General features: G+C 56.3%; 10 protein-coding genes across 10 annotated transcripts; 4 read left to right on the top strand and 6 right to left on the bottom strand.

The window, feature by feature from the left end:
* Positions 1–1,204: 1,204 nt before the first annotated feature.
* On the top strand, positions 1,205–2,620 carry JN550_011292 (uncharacterized protein; the record flags this gene model as incomplete). The annotated part of the gene is made up of 1 exon (XM_049309642.1): positions 1,205–2,620. The coding sequence occupies one exon, from the start codon at positions 1,205–1,207 to the stop codon at positions 2,618–2,620; it is 1,416 nt and encodes a 471-aa protein (XP_049166785.1).
* Positions 2,621–7,192: 4,572 nt separating this feature from the next.
* Positions 7,193–9,454, top strand: JN550_011291 (uncharacterized protein; the record flags this gene model as incomplete). Its single annotated transcript, XM_049309641.1, has 1 exon — positions 7,193–9,454. The coding sequence occupies one exon, from the start codon at positions 7,193–7,195 to the stop codon at positions 9,452–9,454; it is 2,262 nt and encodes a 753-aa protein (XP_049166784.1).
* An 833-nt stretch (positions 9,455–10,287) lies between these two features.
* JN550_011290 (uncharacterized protein) lies at positions 10,288–11,540 on the bottom strand (the record flags this gene model as incomplete). Its single annotated transcript, XM_049309639.1, has 2 exons — positions 10,288–10,501; positions 10,570–11,540. 2 exons carry the CDS (start codon positions 11,538–11,540, stop codon positions 10,288–10,290), a joined length of 1,185 nt encoding a protein of 394 aa, XP_049166783.1.
* A 1,599-nt stretch (positions 11,541–13,139) lies between these two features.
* JN550_011289 (uncharacterized protein) lies at positions 13,140–13,493 on the bottom strand (the record flags this gene model as incomplete). Its single annotated transcript, XM_049309638.1, has 1 exon — positions 13,140–13,493. One exon carries the CDS (start codon positions 13,491–13,493, stop codon positions 13,140–13,142), a length of 354 nt encoding a protein of 117 aa, XP_049166782.1.
* Positions 13,494–14,130: 637 nt separating this feature from the next.
* Positions 14,131–14,625, bottom strand: JN550_011288 (uncharacterized protein; the record flags this gene model as incomplete). Its single annotated transcript, XM_049309637.1, has 1 exon — positions 14,131–14,625. One exon carries the CDS (start codon positions 14,623–14,625, stop codon positions 14,131–14,133), a length of 495 nt encoding a protein of 164 aa, XP_049166781.1.
* Positions 14,626–15,640: 1,015 nt separating this feature from the next.
* JN550_011287 (uncharacterized protein) lies at positions 15,641–16,411 on the bottom strand (the record flags this gene model as incomplete). Its single annotated transcript, XM_049309636.1, has 1 exon — positions 15,641–16,411. One exon carries the CDS (start codon positions 16,409–16,411, stop codon positions 15,641–15,643), a length of 771 nt encoding a protein of 256 aa, XP_049166780.1.
* Positions 16,412–17,597: 1,186 nt separating this feature from the next.
* On the bottom strand, positions 17,598–19,561 carry JN550_011286 (uncharacterized protein; the record flags this gene model as incomplete). Its single annotated transcript, XM_049309635.1, has 3 exons — positions 17,598–19,245; positions 19,414–19,449; positions 19,527–19,561. The coding sequence occupies 3 exons, from the start codon at positions 19,559–19,561 to the stop codon at positions 17,598–17,600; spliced, it is 1,719 nt and encodes a 572-aa protein (XP_049166779.1).
* A 382-nt stretch (positions 19,562–19,943) lies between these two features.
* Positions 19,944–21,691, top strand: JN550_011285 (uncharacterized protein; the record flags this gene model as incomplete). The annotated part of the gene is made up of 4 exons (XM_049309634.1): positions 19,944–20,380; positions 20,466–20,554; positions 20,635–21,530; positions 21,608–21,691. The coding sequence occupies 4 exons, from the start codon at positions 19,944–19,946 to the stop codon at positions 21,689–21,691; spliced, it is 1,506 nt and encodes a 501-aa protein (XP_049166778.1).
* Positions 21,692–22,205: 514 nt separating this feature from the next.
* On the bottom strand, positions 22,206–23,270 carry JN550_011284 (uncharacterized protein; the record flags this gene model as incomplete). The annotated part of the gene is made up of 2 exons (XM_049309633.1): positions 22,206–23,137; positions 23,222–23,270. The coding sequence occupies 2 exons, from the start codon at positions 23,268–23,270 to the stop codon at positions 22,206–22,208; spliced, it is 981 nt and encodes a 326-aa protein (XP_049166777.1).
* Positions 23,271–24,089: 819 nt separating this feature from the next.
* JN550_011283 (uncharacterized protein) lies at positions 24,090–25,145 on the top strand (the record flags this gene model as incomplete). The annotated part of the gene is made up of 3 exons (XM_049309632.1): positions 24,090–24,259; positions 24,369–24,817; positions 24,889–25,145. 3 exons carry the CDS (start codon positions 24,090–24,092, stop codon positions 25,143–25,145), a joined length of 876 nt encoding a protein of 291 aa, XP_049166776.1.
* Between the last annotated feature and the right edge of the window lie 1,361 nt (positions 25,146–26,506).

Here is a 26,506-nt window from a genome sequence, read left to right as displayed (position 1 = left end):
CGGCCACTCGGGATTCTGCTTTCCATCACACATAAATATCGGATGCGAAGAAACCAAAACGTATGAGCAGCATAACGTATGCTGCAGATCAGTCAAGGAGATCTTCATTCGCCTCTACGCCGCCCTGCTGGGGTTATCATCCGCGAGAAGGCCCTTTGCTGGTGTGGCTAGTGTGTGGCTAGTGTGGCTGATGGCTCTCCTTAATTTAGCTGGGGCCTGTGCGTTAACCTTAATTAGAACCACACCACTGGTGTCGCTAGCGCGCCCTGCGCATCAACACCATGAACGCTCACATCTCCATGAAAACAAAAGATATTCAGAACTACGAACAGTGTCCCGATTGGGCAAAAGAATGATGAGAGCCGCAGGATTCGAACCTGCGCGGTTTCCCATTGCGGTTTGAAGTATGTATCCTGACGGATGCAAGCCTAAACACAACGCCTTAACCACTCGGCCAGACTCTGTCGGATGCGTTAGTATTGAATTGTGATTGGACGCGGCGGACCCTGAACGTACCCCTTGTTGATGAAAATTTTGCGTCTTATTATAGTTTATGAGGGGTATCTTGAGCTCCTCCACAATGACATGGATGGGCTCTCTTAAAATGCTGGGATATCGGGGCCCGGGGTTTGTCACAAGACGGGTTTATGCGAGGCGACAGACCAGTGTGTCCAGCATTGCAGGAGCAAGAATCAGACCGAAAGGTAAGTTATGGATTGGTGTTCTTTGCCACACTACCTGCTTATCTTTAGCAAACGTCGGCGTCAGGAAATTACAGAGCAAGTACTGGAATGATGTGAGGCAGCCTTGACAAAAGGACCCAATGCGTATAGAGAAAATGCCCAGTAGGAGTTCGGCAATTGTTGCATATAAGTGAATGTTTTCGGATACACATCGTGTTGGTCATCGCTTTGGAAAACAGATCATGATGAATTAATGTTGTTATAATCACCTATGTTGCGTGGGCGTCCATATGCGTGCGCTACAAGGAGCTATTAAACTAGGAGCCATTAAACTAACACCCCTGCGAAAGTTTTGGAATCACTGCGCAGACTCGACAGGGTAGCTTTCCAGGCCCTACAGCTTGAACTTGAAAATTCACAAAGTTACCGGCGTCGCAAGATCGTGTCCGCTCTGCCATTGAGCCCATATTTCCAGTCGGTACTTCTTTCGACTCTCTCTCAGAGACGAGGCACCCGACACAATGGCGTACGACGACGACGACCCCATGTCTGCGCCCGCCGCACCCTCGTCCGGCGCAGCGGCCGGCGCGCCGACGACCGCCGACGAGGCGCCCCCCAGCGCCGAGGAAGACCTACAAGACGAGGAGGTGCAGGACTTTCGCAAGTTCGCGAGCTCGCTGCAGAAGTCCAATGTCTCGGGCAAGCAGATCCGGAAGGGCGAGAAGGACTTCGAGTCGCACGGCACACGGCTGCAGGAGGGCTACCTCGAGGCCAGCCGCAGGGCCATGCACGAGGTCCTGAGCTACGAACGAACACACGGCCCAGCCTCCTACCTCCGCGGCTGGTACTTCCCCGACCACTGGGCCGCCGAGGAGGACGAGTTCAGGGAGAGGGTCGTGGTCGTCGAGCACGAGAAGGGCCCCATGTTCAAGACGACAGGGCGGGTCATGAAGGGCAGGGGCACGAGCGTCCCGGCCTGGGATAAGCTGTGGCTGCTTCCGGAAGAGGCGCTCTTCATGGTGGAAAGAGGAGACCTGCATCTCTGGTATCCTCAGAGAGGCCTCGGTGAGCTGTTTCCGGTCAAGAAGGAAGGGCAAGAAGAGGGTGTTGCTCCCGAAGAAGATCGGGATGAGTTCGGTCTGCCCCTCAGCTTCCAGGCTGCCTATACCCTGTTCATAGGCCAGGACGGTGAAAGGGGAAAGATCACGCTTGAGAGGTACCAAGTCTATGCCAACCTGCGGCGCTCAGGATATCTGGCGTATCGTGCAGCCTACGCGGCAGAACCAGCCAACAGTGTTTTGGCGCCTCCGTCACGGACACTCTGGCAATGGCTAGTATCACTCCTGTCTCCTACGGCAGCGGGTCCGCCCCGGTCATACCCTTCTCTTGGACCTTTACTCAAGCCCGGATTGTATCGGTCATACCAACCTATCTTTCAGCAGCTTCATCTCATCGCCCGACACAAGCCAACACCGCAAGTCGACGAGTTGAACCCTGCTCAAGCGCCGTTTGAGATATTTTTCCACGTCTACAAGTCACGGCCCGGCTTTGGCAAGGCGAATCTGGGACCTCCAGACTTCCGCATAGCAGTAGTCAACGCGCGCACTACGACAGTCCCGACTGTTTCCGAGATGACGGCCCTTCTGGAGTCTACCCCGTGGGCGCCGCCTGACGAGAACCTGGCTGCTGGCAAAGGTGTTGGGTTCACATACAAGAGACTGAAGCACGGGTGGCGCAACGCTATTCTTGCAATAGTTGACAGTGGTTTCACCAGCTATCTCAGATTCACCGAGATGGCCTTTGGAGAGGAGCTGCTCTACGACACGTTCGACAAGCCCACAGGAAAGGGCGGAAAGAAGGGCAGAGGTTCCCCTGGTGGTCGAGGTGGCCGAGGTGGTAGGGGAGGTAGAGGACGCGGTGGAAGACGTGGCGGTTGATGGGCGACTGGAGAGGAGGATACAGTACTCTCAGTCAACAGCATACCGGCTACTTTCTGGAGACTTGCGCAGCCACCGAAGAAGCTACAGTAGTATCGTCTACTAGTCGATCTCGACCGCTTCGTTAGTACGCGCTCATGGCAGGTCGGTTTTCGTCGAAGATTTTATCGACTGGATATGAATGAAACCCGGTCAGGGTATTCATTCCACAGCTCTACATGAGAGCAGTAGTGGGAACCATCCAGCTTTGTCAGGTACATCACCACTTCGGAGTTATGGCCATAGCTGAGGAGGTCGCCTCTCAGTTTCAATTCTACGGATCATACCAAGCGCTTGCCAAGCTGGACCCTGACGTTAAACATCTCCGCGCATGCCATAGGGACGGCCGCACGCGCCACTCTTGTTGGTCTCTGTTGGTGGTCGGCTTCTGATCAGTATCGCAAAGAGTGGCCGCTGAAGGATCAGCAAATCTGTCATGTAGCTAAATCAATCCAAATACAGTCAAGGGTCTTCGATCCTACGATTCCTTGTCATAGAGCGAGCAGTCCTAACCGCCAACAGCTGGTTACACCCAATCCCGGCACTGTTTTATGTACCATCATCCCGTTTACACGGGAGATGAAACATGGATTGCATTCTTATGACGTTGTAACACCCGAGCTGCATGCTTGCGGTCAATACTGTGGGCAATGGACTGCATTGGATACACGTTGCACAGAAAGTCCTCCGCACAACTCGAAAGGGCCATAGGCTATTGCCACGGCTTGCATCTCGATGTTTGCGTGCGAGTTTGATTGAAAGTCAATATTGGTGTTCCCCAGGGTCAACTGTAGGAACCTTTCGCAATCTTGAAGCTTCCTCATTGGCTCGCCGCAGGTGTAGATCCCTACCTGATGTATGGGGGTAGCATTCGATTCTCTCTAGCGCTGCCATAAGAAGACCAAAATAAGAACTGCCGTATGGGCTTTTGTTGTATGCAACCATGCGACGAAAGTTCACGTCGGCAGCTTAATATAGTGTGCAAAAGTGCTCATTTCCACTGATAAGACTCAGTGTCAGGCAGCAACTACCGACTTAGAGCAAGTAAGTACACCCGAGACCCAGCGAGGGTTGACGCCAACTGGCGCAAGGGATAGTTGCTGCAAGGTAACCCTATAAGTTCGAAACTCGAAACTGAGCAACAGAATTTCCAATCTACAATGAATGGTCGCTTGACGGATTCGCAGTTCGTTATGCGACGGCGTATTGAGCGTACGTAAACTAATCTGGAAGCAATCTAGGCTATGAAGTAATTGGCCTTGTTCATCTACGGCGATCGTACGGGAGCGCCAATGGGTGTTGGTTTCGCAACTGGAGCACAGACGCCCGCAATTCCTAAACCCTAGTTTGAGGGGCAGATGGCCAACCAGAAACTAGGCCAACTCTCGCTATGAAGCGGCAGACAGCCCAACTAACTCGTACTGGGCACGCAATCACACATCATCCTCGTCGCGGATAGATAACACACAGTCAGTGATCAATCATGTTATTTTGGGATTAGGAACGGACTGGCTCTTTTGCATCACCAACAGTCTTTGTATCAGCCAGAGGGTGTGACGGAGCGCCGGGCTGTGTGTTGGATCGAAACCGTGTAAAATGCCAACTTGCTATTTGCGGAATTCTGGCTTCAGAGGCTAAAAGCTTACACGTTTTGGCCTGTAACACAAGGTTTAGAGAGGCCGCGTTTTGTGGGGCTGTGACAACTCTCCCACACTGCCCACCGGCCAAGCCTCTTCTGTTCCTCTGATAAGCCCGGCCAGCGGCCCTTTCTGATTGATTGCCTGCCTGCGGTGATGACAATTGTCAGATAATGTTATGATGCCGCCATTTCGGGTAATGATGACGACCAGAGAGGTCAGACATGCATTCGCTCTGGCCCGACCGTATGTACCCCATCGGGGGACAAATGTCGATGGTTGTTATCATTTTGTTATTTCAAAGAGAAGATTCCGTGTACGTTCGCTGCGGGCCACCTTGGCGATACTTTTGTAATTAATTGATTGAATCAGTGGCGGTCGAATAGTCTCTTGTGGGTGAATACAACCGATGCGATAGCGCCATTGTCTGGTTGATCACATGCGGCGTTGAGCTAGGATCTGGAATACAGTTGCAGGGTCTAGACGAAAGGGAGGGTGGGTGGCTGGTGGTACTTGCGGAAGCGACCGCGACAGACGATCAGAACGGGGGGGTCTTGTGTGAATGCAGAGCTGAGCTGAGCTATGACGCGCTGACATTTGCCATCTCGAGGAATGCGAGAAGTCATCACTCTCGTGTTGTAGAGCGCCGGCCCAACAGCACTCGCAGCCCAGAGACTTTGACCAATCTCGTAACATCAACCCCGGATGGGTCGAGCAATGACTAAACAGAAACTGCGAAGCTGGCCGGGTTGGCGGCGCTTGGCCCGTCATAATCCGAACAGAAGGGGCCGGGGTGGGATGGACGGGCGACTGACCAGCACAACGGGGCAGAGAGGCAGGCACTTGCTTGTCGTGCGAACGGCGCGACCAAGGTAAAAGTGGTCAGCTCAGAGCTCAGCAAGGCAGGGTAAAGCAAAGCAAAGCGAAGCAAGGCAAAGCAAGGCAAAGCGACAAGTTGCGCAACTTCGATCTCTCTCAGCGTGTTCGAGAGGGGAAAGTCTAATTGCATAGATCCAAAGTCTCGCAACTGGCAACTGGGGCTGGTATTGGCCCGCAGAGTCAAAGAGCTCCGAGACCACTAGACGAAGTAGAGACAATGCGCGTGCTTCGGTAATCAGATACCCAGATAGAGTTGGACGTTCTCGCTAAAAGCCTGCAAAACAAGGTGGATGATATGAGTTACCGCAGATTTTAATAGCGCTTGTCTCCACCGGGACAGCCCTTCCAATCAGCTTATGCTCCCTGGGTATCAGCACACGAAGGTAAAGTCTCTGTCCCCACCTGGCAATTCTATGTTTTTTTTTCTCGCCGGATCCTCTCGCAACCTAACAACACGTTTCATTTCATCTTCATTATATTCTTCGCCGGCCCTTCCATCACTTTTTGGCCCAGTATCGACTTTCGCCATCACTCCGCACGGCGCACCGAGTCTCTGAGTAGTTTGACCACGCTCCCGTCACCGGTAGTGCCATCGCCTTTGGTGTTGGTTCTTTTTGCCACCCGGCCAACAACTCAGCTCGTGGCCCTCTCACTCACTCGCCGAAAGCGTCCACAACTCGCTTCTCCAGCAACCCACCCACAAACCCAGCCGCAGCTCACGTCACGATGGAGGACGTGGATAATCCCGAGCGCAGCGTGTCTGCCAACAACGAGAGTCCCAAAGCAGAGTCCACGCCTGCTGACGAGAGGTATGTTGACTGCAAAAAGCAGACACTTCCACTTTTATTTCTATTTGATTCTCCATATGTTGCCCATCCTCGCGCCAACGGGGGACCCAATCGCGTCAACCCAACTTAATGATTCACTTGGCTCCCCAACATTCACCTCACCAACTCCGACAATCGATGCCTAGGGCCATTTTTCTTCATCGTATACCTCATCGATTTTTTTTTCTCTTTTCTTGATGTCCCAGTGGAACTGTGGGGGGCCACTCTTCGCCCCGTTCACACTTTTTTTTTTTGACTATTGTCGTTGCGCTTCTCGGCTGCATCTGGTCGTCCAGTACCCTTCACCTGGGGCCAGACTCAATCCCGACTCCACCACTACAACCCCTTCTCGAGCCTTGCCTAGTTGGTAAGACTATACTCGACTCTGCATGATGGCGAGGAACACCCCCGATCGTCCTTACACCTTCCGCCAGCGGTAAGTTGATCTGGTGATGTCTTCATTACCCAGCGACTGAGACACAATCATCGACCTCACTTCGTGTGCCGTACCCCAGAGCTCTTCTTCCCTACGCGGCTGCCTGCCATCGGCGACCAGGGTTTTATCAGGACGATATCGTGTTATAGGCATGCCTGCTCAGCTGGACGTATACTCACGTTGCATCCCTTACGACTGCCACCTCCACCCTTGGCGAACCCCCTTGTTATGATTCGGTCAATGTGCCTGGACATTATCTTCATCCCCTTGACCCATCATCACACCATTTCTACCCCGCCTAGCTTGTCTTTCTTTGGATGACAAGTTCAGTGGAGGCAGTGTGCATATGTTACACCTTATGCATACCTTTGTCAGGTGCTCACGTGTCTTTGCACACTGCCTCTGCACACTGGGCTCATGGGAGCACTATAATCGACGATATAACCGTCGATTGATCATCATCCCATTTCATCTCATGCAGACCCCTCGTCAAAATCCTACGCAAATCAATTCACATTGCCTCACTTGTCTCCGCTTTTCTTTCACCATACCTTTTCACATCTCGTTTTGTGAGCGGGCAGTTCACTTCATACCCTCACCCTTACATATTCGTCTTGGTGGCCGTCCTTCTTATCACCCAACCCTTTCCAAAGACTTGAGTCAAGCTTCAGACATTTGAAAAGTCTATGTCATACCAGATCCAACTCCCGCAGTGAACGAAATCTTCACTTCCCAAGGGATACCAGCAGCCATCATGTGCCTTCTGCCTGCGCCGGACCTTTTCTTTACCCACTCTACCCTTTCTCACCAGAGACCCACCGCGTCCAAATCCGATTCACTAACGGACGTTTTCTATAGCCGCGGTCCCTTGAATGGATCAGGATACAAAGTTGCTTCGGAAGACGACACCGCAGATGAGGGTGGTCTCAGCCCTCCCCCTTCAAGCTCTGTCTCAAGTGTCAACCCTGACGTACTGAACGACGAGATCGTCGTTGGTACGCGTCAAGCCACTGCCACCAATGGTGACAAGTCATCTCCACTCCGAGTGACGTCTCCCAAGGAGGACGTGGAAATGGCCGGGGTCGACGATGACGCGCCTATTTCCCATTACCCCAAGCGCAAACGTGCTTCAATGTACGAACATCTCGGCGAAGACAAGCTCGAGGGAAGTTTGCTTCCAGGTGCCGAAGATGCTGATGCAAACAGCCGCCAAACCCCCAAGCCTCGCCCCGGAGCCAACCAAGCAAAAGGCGTGCTACTAGGCTACTGGAGAGATTCTCCCGTGCCCAAGGAGGCCGGCAAACACGCAGTTATCGGCTTCCCAGATGTGCGCGACCGCCTTCGAACGCGCATTCAGAACTACAACCGGAATGGCGAAGCTATTAACACTCGTCTGTTCCCTATTCCTCCTGGTCCCGGTGGCAGCTGGGTCACTTTTGAGCGCGTCGTCTTTGCTGATCACCTCGTCGGTCTTGACCACAATGAAGTCAAGGAGTACGTGAAACTGCGCCTTGTTGCTCTTAAGGATGAGAACGAATTCACGTCCGATGAAGACAGACACAAAGCCGAGCTGGCCGCTGCCCAAGAGGCAAAGCGCTATCTCCAGGAACACCCTCCTCCGGAGACTGCTCAGCCACCGGCAATCGCGTATGGCAGGGACATCCCAGAGAACCCTCAGCACGGGTACCGCCCTGATGCCAAGCGCAGGCGTACCGGTAGTGCTACAGGCACTATCGGCTCCAATGCTCAACCTCATGTGCCTTCCCAGACCTCTACGCCTACTCCCACACCTCAGCCGCAGCCTCTACCCTCGCAGCAACCGCCAGAGATGATGCAAGATCATCAGCCTGCATTCCAAGATGCTCAGCATCCTCCCCCGGCCCCCGCGGCTGCCATCATGCAACAGCAGCAGCCTCCTGTCCAGCCTGCTCAACCGATCATGCAGCAGCAACCTGTCGACCCCATGTACGTTGGCAACCTTCCTGGACAGCGTCCTACAAGGATCCTTGTTGGTTGCTGGAGCCGAAGCAGCGCCCCCAACGATAGTGAGAAGCATGCTGTTTATGGCATCCTTGGCGCCAACGACATGTTCCGGGTCAAGCTGGTCCGTGAGACCATGGATGGTCGCTTCGTGGACGGCAACTTCCCCACTGGTGCTGGCGCTCTCTGGATAGCATATGAGGAGGTTAACTTCTTGCCGCATATCCGCGACCTCAACCGAGGTGAGATGAAGGAGTATGTTCGTGTTCGCCAGTATCAGATTGACTCTGGCGAGAGAGAAGACGAGCGCGTGGCCAACGAGACCAAGGCTGTCTACGAAGCCCAGCGACGAGCAGCCTTGAACCCGAAGGCTACGCCTGGCCCTCCCCAGCAAGCTGCCCGCCACAATCTCAACAGCTATGGAGGCGATGAGTCGATGCAGAGCCCGAAGCCTGAGCCCGGTGTGCAGGACATGAGGCAAGGTCGCCGCGAGATGATCCCTGATATCCGAGGCCCACGTGCCCTGTCCGAGGCTGAGTATCGCCAAGCCAGTCGTCATGGTAGTGTAGATCCTCTTGAGCGTACCAACAGCCTCGCCCGACGCGAGGTGCACAAGATGGAAGCTGCCCAGATGCGTCAAGATCGACACAACCCCCAGCGCCAGGGAATGAACAGCGCACCCATGCCTGCACCAGGTCCCGTCCCTTCGGACAGCCGTGTCATGTTCCAGGACAACATCGGCCGGCTCAACAAGGTCTGGACCGCACAAGAGGCACACCGGCTCCAGGGCCAGCAGCAGCAGCAGCAGCAGCAGATGATGCAGATGCCGCCTCAGCCCCAGCCCCAACAGCCTCAAGCCCAGGCCATGATCCCCGGCCCTAACATGGACGAGGTCAGGACTGTGGACAACCGGACTTACACGCGCAAGCAGAACGGACCGTTTGCGGGCAAGCTGGTCAGCCGAGGAGAGATCATCACCATCGATGGCGAGGACTACGTGGAGTACCGGGTCCTCACCAAGCCGTCGTTTTTCTAAGTTATTAGTTCGACGATTTTTTCCACTGGATTGGGTTTTCATCATACGCGCGCCGGTCTTGGTATTCCGTAAATGGTTTTTCCCTTCTTTGCATCAGAACGGCACATATACCCATTTCCTACTAGTTGTTCTTTTCTCTTTTGCAGACAGAAAAGGTTTATCCGACAGGTCATCCCATTGAGTGCTCTTTGAGAAGATCAACTCTTCTCCGTCAGTTGAGTTTGGGACGATGACCCTCGGAAGTTCGAGCTATATGGCTCTCGTGTACACTTATGCAACGGCCGAAAAGCAAACAAAACTGGGGTGGTACTCTGAAATTTCGCGCATAGGGTGGTCGCTCCGCCTCGCACACACACGAACAAGAGAGCGAGCGATGTGTGATTTCGATCTTCTTTTCTCTGGCAAACGGCAAACAGAACATTGCAAACAAACGCACTGCGAGCAGGGTGGAAGGCCTTTGAGGACGGCCACATTATGGAGGGGCCAGAGAAAGCCGGCCAGCCTGGTCTTGGTGAAGACGAGCCTACTAATGCGGATGGAAGGGCTCACCGCCGGTAGACGGAAAGGCAGCAAAGAACCCCTATACCACGATGGTTCTCGGATCGTGTTGAGGATGGCAGTTCGTAGTGGTGAATACATCTTTCGCGTCAACTTTTCATGTTCCATTTTGTGACTTGCTGCTCCAATGATATGTGCGCACCCAACCAGATAATCCCTGTAGATCGCGCCGGCTTAGTTTGTACGTCAAGTTCATTATCTTGCGAGTAGTGGCGGACTCGCGGGCATCAGGTCTTCAGGTCCAGATTGTCCAGTTATTAGTACCCCCAACTCCATTACCAGGAAACCCCCGAAGACGCCAGAGTGAAAACAAGAAGCACACAGGTAACTACAAGGGACTCGGTTTTGACTGATGATCCGCTCCTCGGGGAGCCGCTGGCGGCCGAGCTGGTGGTGCTCGGGGTGCTCGTGGAGGGCGATCCCGTCTGGACGGCCGTGCTACTCGCGGCCCCCGTGCTGGTGGCATCGTCGCCACTTCCGCCGTCCGGTCTGTAGGCATACAATCAGCATCGCACCATCCGCGAAGAAAACCCGCGGTAAGGGAGAAGATCACTCACAGCGTGTACTTGGCAAAGAAGTCCATGATCATGCTGGACGCGTTGAACGCCGCGGGTCCAGACTGGTGCGCCCAGTTGTCCGAGTTGTTGAACGTGGCCGGCCAGTCGTGGTTGACGTGGTCGCCGTCGTAGACGAACGTGACGAGCCCGTCCTCAGCGCCAGTCCCGTACCTGTACTCCCGCGCACTGCTGCTGCTGCTGCTCAACACGCCCTGCTCTGACGGCTTCCCCGTCAGGTTGTTCCTCTCGGCCCACTCCGCGACCCAGTGCCGGATGCTGGGCAGGCAGCCGCCGTTGCGCGGCCCGCCGTGGATGCTGATCGTCGTGTCGTTGCCCCCGTGGAAGTCCAGGATGGGGATGTCATCCCGGCCCGGATTGCAGCTGATGGCCAGCGTCGACGGGTCGCCGCACTCCTTGGCCCCCGTGTAGAAGGCCCCGGAGACGGGGGCGAAGGCGGCGATGCGGCGGCTGGCGTTGAGGTCACAGGCAAGTACCCCGGTCATGCCACCACCTTGTGATTTGCCCGTGGCGTAGATCCGCGACTGGTTGATGCAGAGCTTGCCGTCCAGCTCGTCTAGCACGTTGGACACGTAGCCAACGTCGTCTGCCGTTGCGTTCGGTGCCCCTTGCCAGTATATGAACTCGCTCGTGTCGCCATACTGTAGCGCCTGCGGGTATACAACGATGTGGTCCGTGTTGAAGTAAGGGTCCGTCAGTCTGTCCAAGTCGGCCTGCCAGTCCGAGGTCCGACTAGCGCCGTGGAAGGACAGGATCAGCGGAGTCGGCTTGTCGGGCTGATACGTGGTGGGCAGGAAGTACATGTAGGTCCTGTTTGAATTGGACAGCGTGACGTCGTGCCGTTCGCCCAGAGAGACGGGGGCCTTGTCCGCACTGCATCCAGAACTGCGTTTAGTGGTAGCGGCGGCTGTGCTGGCCGCCAGCAGACTCACGGCAAACTGTACCGCGACCATGCTGGATGGGAACTCCAGGCTGGCCCAGAAAGGGGCCGGGCGACTATCAGTTCTGGGCAAGATGCGAGCTCCTCGCTTGTGGCGTTTCTTGTGCTGCGTGACGAGGTGCCCTGGCCTCTTATACTGACTCTGACAACTGCCTCCTGCGACTCGATAGGGCGATCGCTGCCGCTTTTCCGGGAACCCCCTGGTGGGGTGGAGTCCGCGAGTCCCGGGAACTAGAGGTCAAGCTTTCCATGGGTAGAGCCCGTCTACTGGCTGGCACAGCTCTGCCTTGCATGGCGGATGCAAACCGTGCTGCAAGTAAATCTTCTGACCATAAATCCACCAACGCATGAGCTTAGCTGGCCCCTGCATTGGTTTCAATGTGAAGTTGTGGTCCACGCGATGCCAATCCTTTATAGTCATTGGCTGACGGCAATTGCTCCCTCGTGGGGACGGGAGAACGCGGGGTTCCATTTCTCAATAGCTCAATAGGGAAAGCCGGCAGGAGTTGGGCTTAGATCCTATGCAGAGACGAGGACTCTCCGGAAATCTTAGGAGTTTGACATGCTCGACAAGAGTGTTGAGGGGTCATCATATATGGTGCCGTATAAGCCAAGCTGAACCAAGGTGTTGGAAGTTTTAATTTTGACCGCGTGTTGTGGTTACACCCGATCATACGCAAACTGGCAAATCCCGCCCCGATACGACAGCGCTATAAATACAACGGATACGACTGAGACGCGGTGATAGTGAGGGTGAATCGCAATGGGTGTAGATTCAGTGCAGGCGTTCTTAGCTCGGACAAGGGGCCGCTGATTCCAAGATTGATATAGTGACGTATTCTGAAAGTCCGAGCTGCGTTCGTAAAAAATAACAGTAACAAGGACCCAAAAAAACATACAACACCAGGTATTCGCTGGTGGTCACCCACCCAAGTACTAATCTGGCCCTTCCCAGTTTATCTACGGGGAGAGCGGACGGGATCCCGAGTTCTCTAGGAGGTATGGTCGTATGTGAAGGATATGTTGTGTATCTGGTATGGTATAGACCCAACCACTTCAACGCTTAATGTGGACGCCGGCCTTAGCCTCAGGGTTCAGACGATGTTCAAGTGTACCAGCCACGAAAGCCAGCCATTGATGCAATTGGAAAGGAACGTCAGGGCCTGTGCCTTCAAAAACGCTGCTTATCGGCTCGAACTTCTGCTAAAACGTGTTGTTTCGCATTGGTGGTTTTACATCCAGATCACCTTCCCTTTCGGGCGACCGTATTGAAGATCCATATCTTCTGCGCATCACCTTTGAGCAAAGTAATGTCCACATTCTAGCCAGCAATAGTCGCTGCACCCACTCTTGCGACGTCCTGAAAGAGGTCAATGCTCTGGATGCGGCCTAAGAGATACCATCTTCCAGGCCAGCCCCAGAAGGGTGTACCTTTTCCAACTTTGATTTGCAGCCATCTCCCTCAGTTCTCAGGAGTGTCAACTTCTTGAAGATGGATCAGCTTTGCCCAGAGAGATCTGCTATGATCACTGTTTCTTGAGACACTGTTAGTCGTACGCCCTAGGGCTTTGAGTGAGATCCACGCACGGCGGGAGCTTACGAGATAAACGTCTCAGCCCCCGTGCGACGTCCGGATGCCCATTTCGCGCAGTAGGTACTGCAGGGATCGCGCCTTGATCTTGTGGTCGACCGCCTCGAGCAGATCGGCATGGGTGATGTTAGGGTTCTGATGGACGACCAAGTCGTAAAGATAGTCACGATCCTCCTCGGTAAGCTTCCGTCGCGCCCCGGTGCGCGGCCGCGACACGTTGTTCTCACGGAGCGCCTCGCGCCGGATGGTCGACTTGATGGTGCTGATCGGCACGTCGGGGTGCTTCTTGTGGATCTGGCCGGTGGTCCAGCCGATGGACCGCAATTCACAGATGCGCGACCTCAACTGAGGCGACAGCTCCGGGCCGCGTCCCATTTTGACGTCAGGTGAAGGTTGGGAAAGTTTTCATGAACGCGTTGGGTGGTGATGTCGTGGCTTAAGACTCCGGCCCGAGGGCGCTGGCCATTTCGGCGGCAGTGAATCCATGCTGGTTTTAGCGGCTTGGCGATGCTTTATGTCCATCCCTATAAGAATGCAACACATCCAGACAGCCAATCCCATCAACTAGGAGTTCACATGTTGAGTGCTCTAACTATATTTATACCTCTTAGCTTGTATGGGCCTTGTTCAAGACTTCAGCAGTCTACCCGCAAGGATCGGGTTTCGCCAATCCAGACTCGCTGTTCAGCACTAACGTCCCTGCACCGCATCGCTGTAGCTTCAGGATTCATGAGTGCGAGAGCAGCACAACGAATAGCAAGATGAACGTGCATTTTGGAACAGAAACACTGAAATGATGGAGTCAAAGCGGCTATTTAATCGACTCGCAAAGTAGCAACTCCGTCAGCATCAAGCCTATGATGGTGCTCTTAAGAACCATCCGAACCATGAAACCCCGTACGCCAACAACACCCAAATCTCATGTCACATCCTTGTGACCCAGTGCGGTTCATACTATCAGTTCCATGGAGCCAACATGCTTAACCCAAGATACCATTCAGAACTCATATCCTCAGGTAAACCCTGACCAAGGCGTCCCGAGCACTCTCCCCGCCGGATCGATCTTGACGCCCTCCTTCCGCAGGAGCCTCTTCTTCTCATCGATGGTGATGCCCTCCCCGTTGGTCGACCAGTGGCCCTTGAAGCCGCCCAGGGCGCCGCCCGTCGCCACGACGCGGTGGCACGGGACCTGGGGCGCGAAGGGGTTGCGGCGGAGCGCGTTGCCGACGGCGCGCGGCGACGAGCCCAGGTGCGCCGACATGAGGCCGTACGTCGACACGTGGCCCGGCGGGATCTGGCACAGCAGGCTCCAGACCTTCTTCTCGAACGGCGTCCGGTTCGACGCCGCGATCCGCTGCAGCTGCGGCCCCATCTCGTCCGGCGCCGGCACCACCTCGGACGCGATGTCCCGGCTCGATGCGAGCGAGGCTATCAGGACCTTGGACTTGACGACGGTGGCCGAGTCTTCTGGGGCACGCTTGCGCTTCTGTCCGGTAGTCGTAGTCATTGTCCTGGTAGTGTGGACTATGCGCTGTGTAGATACTGCAGAGTTATCAATGAATGGTGAGAATGGGGTGGTAGAAGTATGAGTGAATCCCGGAAGTTCAAGCCGGATCGCAGAGCACCGCTTTTAAATATTACTCTCAAGCTGAAGGACCGCCTCGATCGAGTGATCAGAGTCATCGGCAATCACCTCGATGTCACCAATAAGGCGTGTCGCCCCCGCGCACTAGGTAGCCCCTAAACGCGAGATGGCCCGCCTGCTCACGTGATTGCAATTAAATTGCTGTTGCTATTGAACTCGACTGTTGCTATCGAATTCGAAAACTCAGTTAGCCTCTCAACCCTGCATATGTAGGAGTAAGCTTATCCTTGTTTGTGGATGGAGAAGCCTTTCATGTGGTTAGTGTGTGTCGCTGGCTTAAACTGACTTTCTTTAAGATTTACACAAAGCACTTCATGTATAGAGTCCGTATTACACGGGAGTAGTATGCGTAGATTGAGCCGCTCAACTCAAAGGGTTTCCTACAGAAGTGACTCTGATTGAGCTTCACTTTGGCTTCACACCGAAACCGGCACATGCCTCATGCCTCGTACTCCTCATTATGTAGCTGTCACGAAGGCACCATATGGGATCCTAGACGCTGACCACCATAATACAGATCGCTGGGTACCTATTCAAGGCATTTGATCCATTTCCAAAACGAGACTCAAACATGTCACATGAGTCTGCTATTAGAAGTGATCTTGGTGAGATGGCATTTGCAGCCTTCTCCTGCCCTTGCTTCGAAGAGGAAGCTCGACGCTGTGACCAGAAAATCACAATCTGACACACAAAGTGACCAGCTCAACGGCGACACGCTGCGTCCGTAGGAGCAGCCTACTGCTCTATTGCGTGGTACCAACCTCAATCCTTGCCGGCCATACCATCCATTCATGCAAAATCCCATAAACGTAGGCTTCGTTCCGCCCCATCTCCCGCATCCTGGCACAGGCAGCATCCAGTGTCCAACAACGGCCGCCTAATCGCCCGTGCCCACCTCCAGATCGAGCTGCCGGCCGTTCGAGATCTCGTAGTCGGCCAGCGTGATCATGTCCTTCAGCGGCCGCTCGCCCTGCTTCTGCAGCTTGATCTCGTGCGGCTTGCGCCCGATGCGCGACGCCACCAGGATCTTGAACTGGCCCACCGTGTCCGACGGCAGGCACGGGATCGCCTCCTTGGTGCCCAGCCGGTCGTTGACCCACACCACGATGAAGCCCTGGTTCGGCGCGGCAGCCGCTGCATTAGACGATGATGACGCCGCGGCCGGTCGCTTCGGGGGCTTGGTCGTGTCCTCGGACCGCCCGCCGCGCCTGTCGTCCCGCCCGCCACGGTCGCGGTCCTCGTCCCTGTCTCTGGGCCGGCGCCGCGGCGAGCGCGAGCGGTCTCTGTAGCCTCTGTAGGATCCTCCGCCACGGCGGTCATCGTCCCGGTCCCTGTCGTCCCTGCCGCCCTCGTCCCGGCGCTTGTCCTTGTAGGCGAAGCCGCCAAAGTTCTTCTTCCTTGGGCGTGGCCTGTCGTCTCTGTCGCGATCGCCTCGATCGGCGCGGTCACCTCTGCGGTCATCCCTCCGGTCATCCATGCCTCTGTCTCTGTTCCTGTCCCTGCCGGAGTCCGAATCTCGGGCTCCTGCCCCTCCTCCTCTGTAGCTGTCGGTTCCTCGGCGAGGCGAGCGGCTGCGTTTGCGAGGTTCCGAGTCTCGGGCGGGCCCTGTTGGCGCCACCTTTGGCGGCTGGGCTTCGACGTCTGACATTTTTCGAGCTTGCTGCAGCGCGACGCCTGTTGAGAAATTGGCAGTCGCGGTGTGGAATGACGAAGCTGAGGTGCAAGGTTGGGCGAGCTACCGTTCAGAGCTGCCTTGAGGCGGATTTCTTGTGCGCTGTAGCGGGGTTATGCAATAACGGGACTCGACATACAGTTCATCGTCATTTCGACGCCGATTCTTTATCCTCATGTTGATCTTGAAGTATTTCGGTAACATCATAGTCATGACTACTGAGTCCTTATAAGCAAACTCTTTCTTTTCCATTGGGCTGAGCTTTTCAAAAAATTGGCCGTACCTGAAACTTCGCATCACCTTGGGATGGCCGCCAGGCTGCAGAAGACCACCTAGATCTACCGGGAATCGATTGCCACTCTGGCAATGGAACCGTATGGATCATTAACCTGTGAGCCGTTCATAACTCTGTACCGACGAATCTGGCCTGGGAGATGCCGGGCAGTCCCTTTTTTTCCCCCCCTGAATACAAAATTAGTGAGGGTAGCAAGGCGAATTAGAACTTGTAAAGCGCCACGCTTACGAGTGACCTCTCGACTTTCAAGATTTTTCACTCAGCATTATTTAGAATATCTATTGTGCGAGCAGTGACACGTCAGATCGAAGCAATTCTAGGAAGTAGCTTCAGCTGTAAAGCATCCCGTAGCCAATTGAAGTAACCATTCATATGGGCAGCATGGTAGGTACATGTAAAGTCAACTAATACTAAACGTGAAATGCTACGAGTAATCATCAAATACCCACCATTAACCTGTTTTGAGGTGACTTGCAAGTGCCGGTAGCATGGTAGGGACTTGGTTATGAGTATCGAAGCCGGCGAGTGAACCTGACGGAACCGCGGGAACAGGGGCAATATAAAGGGAGGCAAAATACACGAATTCAGTATCAACCTAGGGTTTAGCGATGAGCAGACTATCAAAACTTCACTCAAGACATCAATGTCAGAACAGCCAACGCTTTTGCATTATGCAGCTATAGATCGTCCATGTTGACACAAGACTCCTTTAAGAGAACCAACTAATGGTATGACCGACCACCCCAGAACGCCGATTCCATGAAAACCAAAAAAAGGTACGAGAACAAACCAAAACCCGCCCGGCAACGTGAGAGAAACAGAAAAAGCTTTTTTGTATCATACAAAGTAAGAAAAGACGTCAATCGCTTATGACTTCTCCTTCTTTGCCTTCTTGCTCTTCTTCTCGTCGCCGTCGACTTCGGAATGCCTCCTCTTCTTCTTCAGGTCCTTCTTGCTGACCACGGACGGCGTGCCATCGTCACCCATCTCGACGTCGCCACGCTCGAACTTGCGCTTGAACTTGGTCACCGAAATACCAGCCGCGGCGGCCAGGCGTTCGTAGTCGGCCTCAGACAGTGCCTTGGGTGCCTTGGGGGTCAGGGGTTCGACCTCGGTCGCTCCCGATTTCCTCTTCTCCTTGGCGGCACGCTTCTGCTCCTTGGCCAGCTTCTTGGCCTTCTTCTTCTCGGCCTCGGAGTCGTCTTCCGAGTCGTCCTCCTCGGCGTCTCCCATGGGGGTATCCTCGACCTCCTGGATCAAGGGCTTCTTGTCGCTCGAGACACCGTCGGCGTCAGCGTTGTAGTTTCTTGAAGGCTTGACCTCGAACTTGGACGGGCCGGCGCCGTTGGGCGCAATCTTGACACCCTTGGTCTGGATGGGCTTGCCCTCCATTCTGCGCAGGGCGTTCTCGAGCTTGATGCGGGATCGGATACCGAGCTCGGCTCTCTCCTCATCGTCAATGGCGATGTCCTCACCATCAAGACCCTCTGCGCTCAGCTCCGAGAGAGCATCGACACGCAGACCAAGAGCAGCCTTGGCGGCCAGCATACGGGCGATCTTTCCCTTGTTCTTGCCGGTGGCCTGGCCGACCAGGGAAGCGTGGTAGATGAGACCGTACTTGGGAGTATCGTGCTTGGTCTTCAGGGCACGGAACAGGGCCTTCTCGGCACCGAGGATCTGGATGGTGCTACCAGGGCTCTTGGCGAGCTTCATGAGCGAACCGGCGTGAGCGATGAGGCGGGCACCGACGAGCTCGCCGACGAGCTCAGTCAAGTTGGGGGCGATGGCCTTCATACGCGAAGTCAGGTACTGGGACAGCTGCTGGCGGTACTCGGTGAAGCCGATGACCTGCTCGGCCAGCATCTTGATGTTCTCGAGGTCGAAGTCGCCGACCTCGGTACCCATACTGACCTCGGCGCCGGTCTTGAGGCGGGCCTCGATGTCCTCGGGGAGGATGTCGGAGAGGTCAGTGTTGGCGGCGTTCTCACGGGTGCCCATGGCCATGATGATGCGGGCGTAGGCCAGGTTGTCGTTGACGATGCGGTCCATCTCGGGGAAGTGCCATCCGTACCACTCCTTGACTCTCATGGCGTAGTTGTTCAGCTCCTTGTCGAGGTCATCGAGCAGCTTGATGGCCTGGACGATCATGACGTCGACCTTGTCGGGGGAGAACTTGAGCTTGTGGCGGGAGATGGAGTGGGACAGGGCGAGGGCCATGTTGCCGAGGTAGTCGCTCGACAGGTCGGGGAAGAGCTCGGGCAGGTAGGTCTTGATGGCACGGAACAGGTCGTTGGTGGACGAGTCGGAGACCGGGGTGATCTGGAGCTCGGGCAGGACGTTGATGGCGGCGCCGAGCTTGGGGTCGGCGACGGCGAGCGACGACTTCTTGCTCTCGTCCTTGATGTCCTCGAGGAGCTGCTGGAGCATGGGGGTGACCTTGCCCTCGGTGAGGGCCGAGTACTCGCCGAGCGCCTGCGCCGAGTCCTCGAACTTGATCAACTTCTTGAGCGAGAGCCTGTGGGAAAGATAATCGTGTGAGCATTCGTTGTCCCCCTGATGGCCAGCTCTCGTCGGCAAGCGCCACGCGCAATGCTGCGGACAGGACAGGACGGGACAGGACAAGACTTACATGGAGTTGATGGCCTCGGGGCTGTTGAGCTCGGAGGCGACATTGCCCTTGGACAGGAGCTTCTTGTCCTTGGCCTTGAACAGACCGAAGCTGTGGGAGAGATCTGTCAGTACACCTGGGGCTGTAGAGGACGGAAGGCAGGACAATGTCCTTGTCGGTAGACTCACCCCGCAGGCGTCTCTGCGAGCACGAAGAGACCCATTCTGGCAGGCAATGAGATGAATTGGATCTGCTGTGGGTTGCCGTTGCCGTTGCCGTTGCCGCAGGGAGGAGGTTGTCGCCGCGATGGGTGGTCGCAGTCGAGGGGGGCGCGGGTGTTGGGGGAGTGGGTGGGAAAAAATACACAAAGGTCGACGCTCGAGCTGGGGACCAATTGAGCAGCAGATTTTCGTCGATAATTTTTTTCTGCTTGAGCTCGACCCAGAGAAAGTCTGGGAGAGCACCAATTTTTTCCGGAGCGTGGGCGAGAGCAGCGCTAGGCTGTTGTGGGTAGGCGGTGACACGGCTGGCCAGTGGGAAAGTCCAGGCCTGCTGTTGCGGTGGGGCTCTCGGCTCTCTCACCTCATTGGACTATGGGATTAGTTATGGAACTCTCTGCAGGTGCCTGTCTTGCACGCTTGGGGGCTAAGGGCGCCTGGCCTGGAGGCTGCACAGGTGGTGGCTGCCAGTGGGGAGGCTCTGTGGCGCGGGCAAAGGGCAGTAAAGACGTCAGCCACCTCTCTTTCGCCCTCCAGCAGCGTCCCATCAGGGGCCCCAGACAGTGGATTGTCCGCCTGCGTCAGTGGTCATCGCTCACTGGCCAGCGACCCGCAGCCCAAACCTGCTGCTGCACCTTAGCTCGCAGCTGGCAGTTGACCGAGAACAGGCATCACCATCACCAGTCATATCCAACCACCACGGCAGCATCCCCAACAGCTCACAGCTCAGCTCAGTTCTCCATCAAGCAGCACGCTGTTGACCTGTCGCGCCCCAGCCCATTCCTGCCCAAGATGGAGGGTCTCTTCTTCAACGTCAACAATGGGTATGCCCACTCTATGCCCTCCCCCAGAGAGCCCATCCCGGTTCCCGATGACCGAACCTCTGCTAACATCGTGCGTTGCGTATAGCTACATTGAGGGCATTGTCCGCGGCTACCGCAACGGCCTGCTCACCGGCGCCAACTACAACAACCTGACACAATGCGAGACCATCGATGGTACGGTAGCCTGCCTCTTCTCCCGCTCTCCTCCCGCGCTCCTCCATCCAGCGCATCGCACCGCTAACTAAGGCCTACAGACCTCAAGCTCCAGCTCGGCCCGGCCTATGGCGACTTCCTGGGCTCGCTGCCGCCCAACCCCTCGACGTCGAGCCTGGCCGCCAAGACGACCGACAAGCTGGTCTCCGAGTTCCGCTACGTGCGCGCCAACGCCGTCGGCTCGCTGGCCCAGTTCATGGACTACCTGACGTACGGCTACATGATCGACAACGTCGCCCTGCTCATCACGGGCACCCTGCACGAGCGCGACACGCGCGAGCTGCTCGAGCGCTGCCACCCGCTCGGCTGGTTCGAGACCATGCCCGTGCTGTGCGTCGCCACCAACATCGAGGAGCTGTACAACTCGGTGCTGATCGAGACCCCGCTGGCCGCCTACTTCAAGGGCTCGCTGTCGCACCAGGACCTCGACGAGCTCAACATCGAGATCGTCCGCAACACGCTGTACAAGAACTACCTCGAGGACTTCCACCACTTTGTCAACACCCACCCGGACATGGCCGGCACCCCGACCTCGGAGGTCATGAGCGAGATCCTCGAGTTCGAGGCCGACCGCCGCGCCATCAACATCACCCTCAACAGCTTCGGCACCGACCTGTCCAAGGCCGACCGCAAGAAGCTCTACCCCAGCTTCGGCCGCCTCTACCCCGAGGGCACCCTGATGCTCTCGCGCGCCGACGACTTCGAGGGCGTCCGCCTGGCCGTCGACGGCGTCTCGGACTACAAGACCTTCTTCGACGCCGCGGGGCTGGGCGGTGGCCCCTCGGGGCCCGGCAACATGGGCGGCGGCGCCGGAGGCAGCGACAGCCGGAGCCTGGAGGACATGTTCTACGAGAAGGAGATGCAGATCTCCAAGAGCGCCTTTACGCGGCAGTTTACCTTTGCCATTGTGTATGCGTGGGTGAAGCTAAGGGAGCAGGTATGTCTTTTTGTTTGTTGTGGCTTTATATTCCGCCTACTTCCGTTGTCGAACACGTGGCTGACCCGACTTTCCAGGAAATCCGCAACATCACATGGATCGCCGAGTGCATAGCCCAGAACCAGAAGGAGAGGATCGGAAACTACATCAGCGTATTCTGATCTTGTAGTTTCCAAATTTCCCTCTCTTCGTTCCTCGGCAGCATGGCATACAGCTCTCTCTCTCTCCCCCCATCGTGATCAGCCCTCCATACTCTGTAGAATTTTTGTCATGAGTTTTATTCGAAATACCAAAGACGAAGGCTGAGCTGAAAGCATTGTTGGTTCTTTTTTTTGGTCTTGTTTTTTCTTTGTTACGGCGCCCTCGGACTGCAGGCAGGTAGTAGTAGACGTGATGTTGGATGGATGGGGTGGAAAGGGTGGACGGATGATGTGGCTCTCTTCAATGATGACGCCCCCCCTATCCTGTATTTGTACATAGCAAATGGTATTACATCTGATTTGGTTCTTTTGGGGCCCCCTTTCCGAGATGCATGCTGGTATGATACAGTGCTGCGTGCCTCAAACAGCCAAGACACAAGACACGAGTCTCCCCGGCCTGGGAGATTCTTCTTCTTCTGTACACGTCCCGATCCTCCTCTCTCTCTCTGCCTCGCCCTAGTCCCTCTGACCAATCTTACAACGTGATCTGTCCCTTCCAGGTCGCCGGGCTCAGACCCAGAGTCTGGAGCATGTGGTGCCAGCGGTCGCTGCCACGCTCCTTGCGCTCCATGTACTGCAACAGGCGCTGGCGGCGGTGGACCATGAGGCGCAGGTCGCGCTTGCCGACCTTGTCCTTGTAGCCGCGGCCGGTCTCGAGGGCGTTGGCCAGGGCGCGGATCTTGGCCGTCAGGATGGCGATCTGGACCTCGCTGCTGCCCGTGTCGGGCCCGCCGCGCACCGGCTTCTCCTCGCGCTCGACGCCGCGCGCCAGCGCCCGCGGCCGCAGCGTCTGGTCCGTCTGGTGCCGGCCGAAGGTCTCGACGCAGCGCCGGATGTTGGCGTGGCGCCGGTCCTTGGCCGAGCCGCTGTTCAGGTCGACGATGCGCGTCAGGGCCTCGACGGCCGCGGCGTGCGACTGGTCGTGGGCGTCGAGGCGGGCCTGGTGGCGGGCCTGGGCCTCCGGGTCGGCGGCGTCCAGTTCGACGCCGAGCGGGGCGTCCGGGGGCAGCGGGCGGGTCAGCTCGTAGGCGTGGCGGGCGGCGTCGTCGAGCTCCCGGCGCGAGACCAGGTTGTTGAGGATGTGCGGGCTGGTGGGCAGCGGGTGGGGGTCCTCGATGGGGTTGCCGTGCATGTCGACGCGCGGGCGGGACAGGGCGGCCTGGCCGGCGCTGTCGAAGGACTCGACGAAGGGCGTGGGCAGGCCGCGGACCGGGTCGCCGTGGGCGGCCTCGCGCTCGGCGGCGAGCCGCTCCTTGATGCGGTCGTGGGTGGCCTGGCGCTGCTGCATCTGGGCCCAGCGGTAGGGGTCCTGCTTCGCGATGCGCCGCTTCTCCTTCTGGGACAGCGAGGCCGTCTGGGTCAGGGGCAGCTGGGAGGGGGCGGCCGAGGGAGCTGGCCGGAGGCAGACTGGAAGAGCGACAGGCCGCAAGTTAGTAAGGGGTCTTGCTCGGAGGTGACAGTCACGTTGTCAGACAATTGGGGTGGACGTACGGTTGTGGAGGGCGCCGAGGCGCTGGACGCCTGGTATCCGTGGCGGCATGGTCACTGTGGTTGCAAGGCTGGTGCTCGCATGAGGTTCAAGAAGACTCGCGATGCTGGACCTCTCCGTCTACTCTGCAGCTCTCTGGCGTGGCATGGAATCGGGCGGCCAACTTTTTTCCGCCGATCAGGGAGGACTGCGCCATAACTTAGGCCAGTGCCACACGTGGCTGGATCAGGAACTAGACGACGTTCTAAGGCTGGCAGCTGCGGCAGCTGCAAGCTCGCCAGCAGCCAGCCGGTCGAGTCGAGTCCTCTCTGTTCTGGGCATACCACGAACTTGGGAAATGCTGTCCAATAACTGGCCATTCACTGGTACGCCACGCTTGATCAGGTCAATTGGAGAGGATTGATAGAAATAAGTCTGCCGCACCCAGCTGATAAATAAAACTACGTGAACTAGAATCGTTCTGGTGTTTAATTTAATTGCGCCATTCAAAGACATCTCGAATCGAGTCCAACTTGGACCCCCGACCTTGGGCTCTTCCGTGTGCACTGATAACTGCAGGTGGTCGCTGGTCCGAGTGTAGGTGAGCAGCGGCAGAAAAAACCAAAAGGCACCTGGGCGCACCCAAGTTTGCGTTTACCTTGGGCTGCAGTCCGTTGGACGGGCCCCACCCCCCACTGTAACAACCACTGGTCGCAAAAAAATAACCCTGCCCACAAAAATTGGTGAGGCTCGAAAATAGCTTCAGCTTGGAGAAAAGTTCCATTCCGCGACAGATTCGTCCCTCCCTCTCCTTCTGCTTCCCGTCAACCACAACCACAGCCCGTCTTGACAGTCATCCCACGACTCGACAACCCCCTCAACCCTCTCAAGATGGCTCCCTCCAACCTCCCGGCGGTTTTCAACGCCACCTCCCAGGACATTGAGATGCTCCTGGCCGCCCAGTGCCACCTCGGTTCCCGCAACCTGCAGGTGCACATGGAGCCCTACCTGTGGAAGACGCGCGCCGACGGTGTCAACGTCGTCAACATCGGCAAGACCTGGTACGTCTCCGTCTAGTTTGAGCCCGAGGATCGCTCTCGCGAGGGCGAGGGGCACACGACGGTCTTCTGCGATGCCATTGCCTTTACTGACATTGCCCGTCTGCAACAGGGAGAAGATTGTCCTCGCCGCCCGCATCATCGCCGCCGTCGACAACCCCGCCGACATCTGTGTCATCTCTGCCCGTCCCTACGGTCAGCGTGCCGTCCTCAAGTTCGCCGCCCACACCGGTGCCACCGCCATCGCCGGTCGCTTCACCCCCGGTTCCTTCACCAACTACATCACCCGCTCCTTCAAGGAGCCCCGTCTGATCATCGTCACCGACCCCCGCACCGATGCCCAGGCCATCAAGGAGGCTTCCTACGTCAACATCCCCGTCATTGCCCTCTGCGACACTGACTCCCCCACCGAGTTCGTTGACTGCGCCATCCCCACCAACAACAAGGGTCGCCACGCCATCGGTACCGTCTGGTGGATGCTCGCCCGTGAGGTCCTCCGCCTCCGCGGCACCATCTACAACCGCGAGACCCCCTGGGACGTCATGGTCGATCTGTACTTCTGTATGTGAAACCCTTCGCGACTTCTTGTCCGTCTTGTCCTGAACAGCTGCTAACCACCTCGACTGTGACAGACCGTGACCCTGAGGCCGAGGCCGAGGAGAAGGTTGAGGAGGAGAAGGTTGTCGGTGCCGACGAGGTTGGCCCCGCCGCCATTGCCGCTGGCACCACCGAGGCCGCCACTGGCGACTGGCAGGCCACCGCCCCTGGCTTCACCGGCGCTCAGCCCGGCCAGTGGGACGGTGCCGCCACTGACGAGTGGGGTGGCGCTGCTGCTGCCGCTCCCGCTGGTGAGTGGGGTGCTACTGAGGCCAAGGACAGCCAGTGGTAGGAGCAGGATGCCGGCGCACAGGAAAGCGAGCCTCCCATCCAGCAGTCTCAGCAACCATCCGTCGAGTGGTAGATCCCTCTACCGCTCCTTCATCTACTGCATACGACACCATTTCTCGGACATGTTGATAGGGCGAATCGGGAGTCAAGGAAAAAATTGGTCTGTACTTATGAGGGAAAGATACTCGTATCCAGTCGTATAATCGATTTCCCCGCTGTTTGTGGCAGTGGTTACTCTCATTTACTCGGCTGGGGAAGAGGGAATGCCCTGTACAGTCAAGAGGAGTGGACTTGATCGTTATTCCGCCTTGCTTCTGTAGCGTATCAAATCTGAGACCAAAAGAATCCTGTCAATTGGTGTGAATACTCTCCTCGTCTCGCAGATGTTGGCTCGTAGCTTTGCCCTGACAGATGCATCATCTGGTAAGTATCATGCAAGAAAGGATAAGTACTGTAGCCGCTTCCATTGGGATGGACATTAGTATGCCATGTGTTGTCACGTTCTCGGGCCAGAACTACGGCTCCGCCCCGTATTGCTGCCCGGAGAATGGTCTTTAACTACACACGCACACACCTTGCCATCTCAAAGCCCGTTACTATTCCGCAGGCGTTGTGCCACGGCTTGACCTGTGCCGTAGAACGGCACCGTCTGGTAGACGAAGTAGTTGGACAATTTCCAGGGTATAGACAGGAATGCTAAAAAAGTCGCCACGGCTTCGCCATCTTGTGAACGACTGGTCTTGCCGCAAGCAGGTTTAGCGGGCACGCGGGCCTTGATCCTGCGATTCATAGTCTACGGGGATAGGAGACAGCTTCGGGGGTATGGCGCGTCATATGTAGGGTATGAATATTGTGATCATGCCTTGTACCTTCAATCCTCTGCGCCGCGACCCATGTGTCGGTCCCTGATCGTCTACTTTCCATTCGATACCTCAGGCAGTACAGGAGCTTATCATCTGGCATCACGAGAGACAAAGGGCAAGCGACACGAGTAGTAAGTACTTAAACACTTCATTGTGCTATTCTTCTGCATTCCGTCCCCCAAGAGTAGCAACACCAGTACTCGCACGCTTCTCTCAAGCCATTGCAAGTGTGTGGTCATCAGCACGCCCCTGCCTAATCCTACACATCCTCCCTCCTTCTGGGTATCTCTCGCGCGGTCTCTCTCTGTCGCTGTCTCACACACTCGCTCACTCTCTCTCTTCTCTGTCCCTCTCGTGGGAAGACATCTCCCGAGCACTACACATGTCTGAGGAAATGGCGTGGGTTGGAAATGATGACAACTCCTGATCGTGAGGCACGTTCAAAGTGTGGACAAAAACATAAGGAAAGGAAACATGAAAAACAAACGAGGGACCTCTC

This window comes from Neoarthrinium moseri, assembly GCF_022829205.1.
Source record: "Neoarthrinium moseri strain CBS 164.80 chromosome Unknown scaffold65_Wmoseri_CBS_16480, whole genome shotgun sequence".
NCBI classification, from domain to species: domain Eukaryota; kingdom Fungi; phylum Ascomycota; class Sordariomycetes; order Amphisphaeriales; family Apiosporaceae; genus Neoarthrinium; species Neoarthrinium moseri.
The sequence above is the reverse complement of the archived record's forward strand: the minus strand, read 5'-3'. Positions and strand labels throughout refer to the sequence as shown.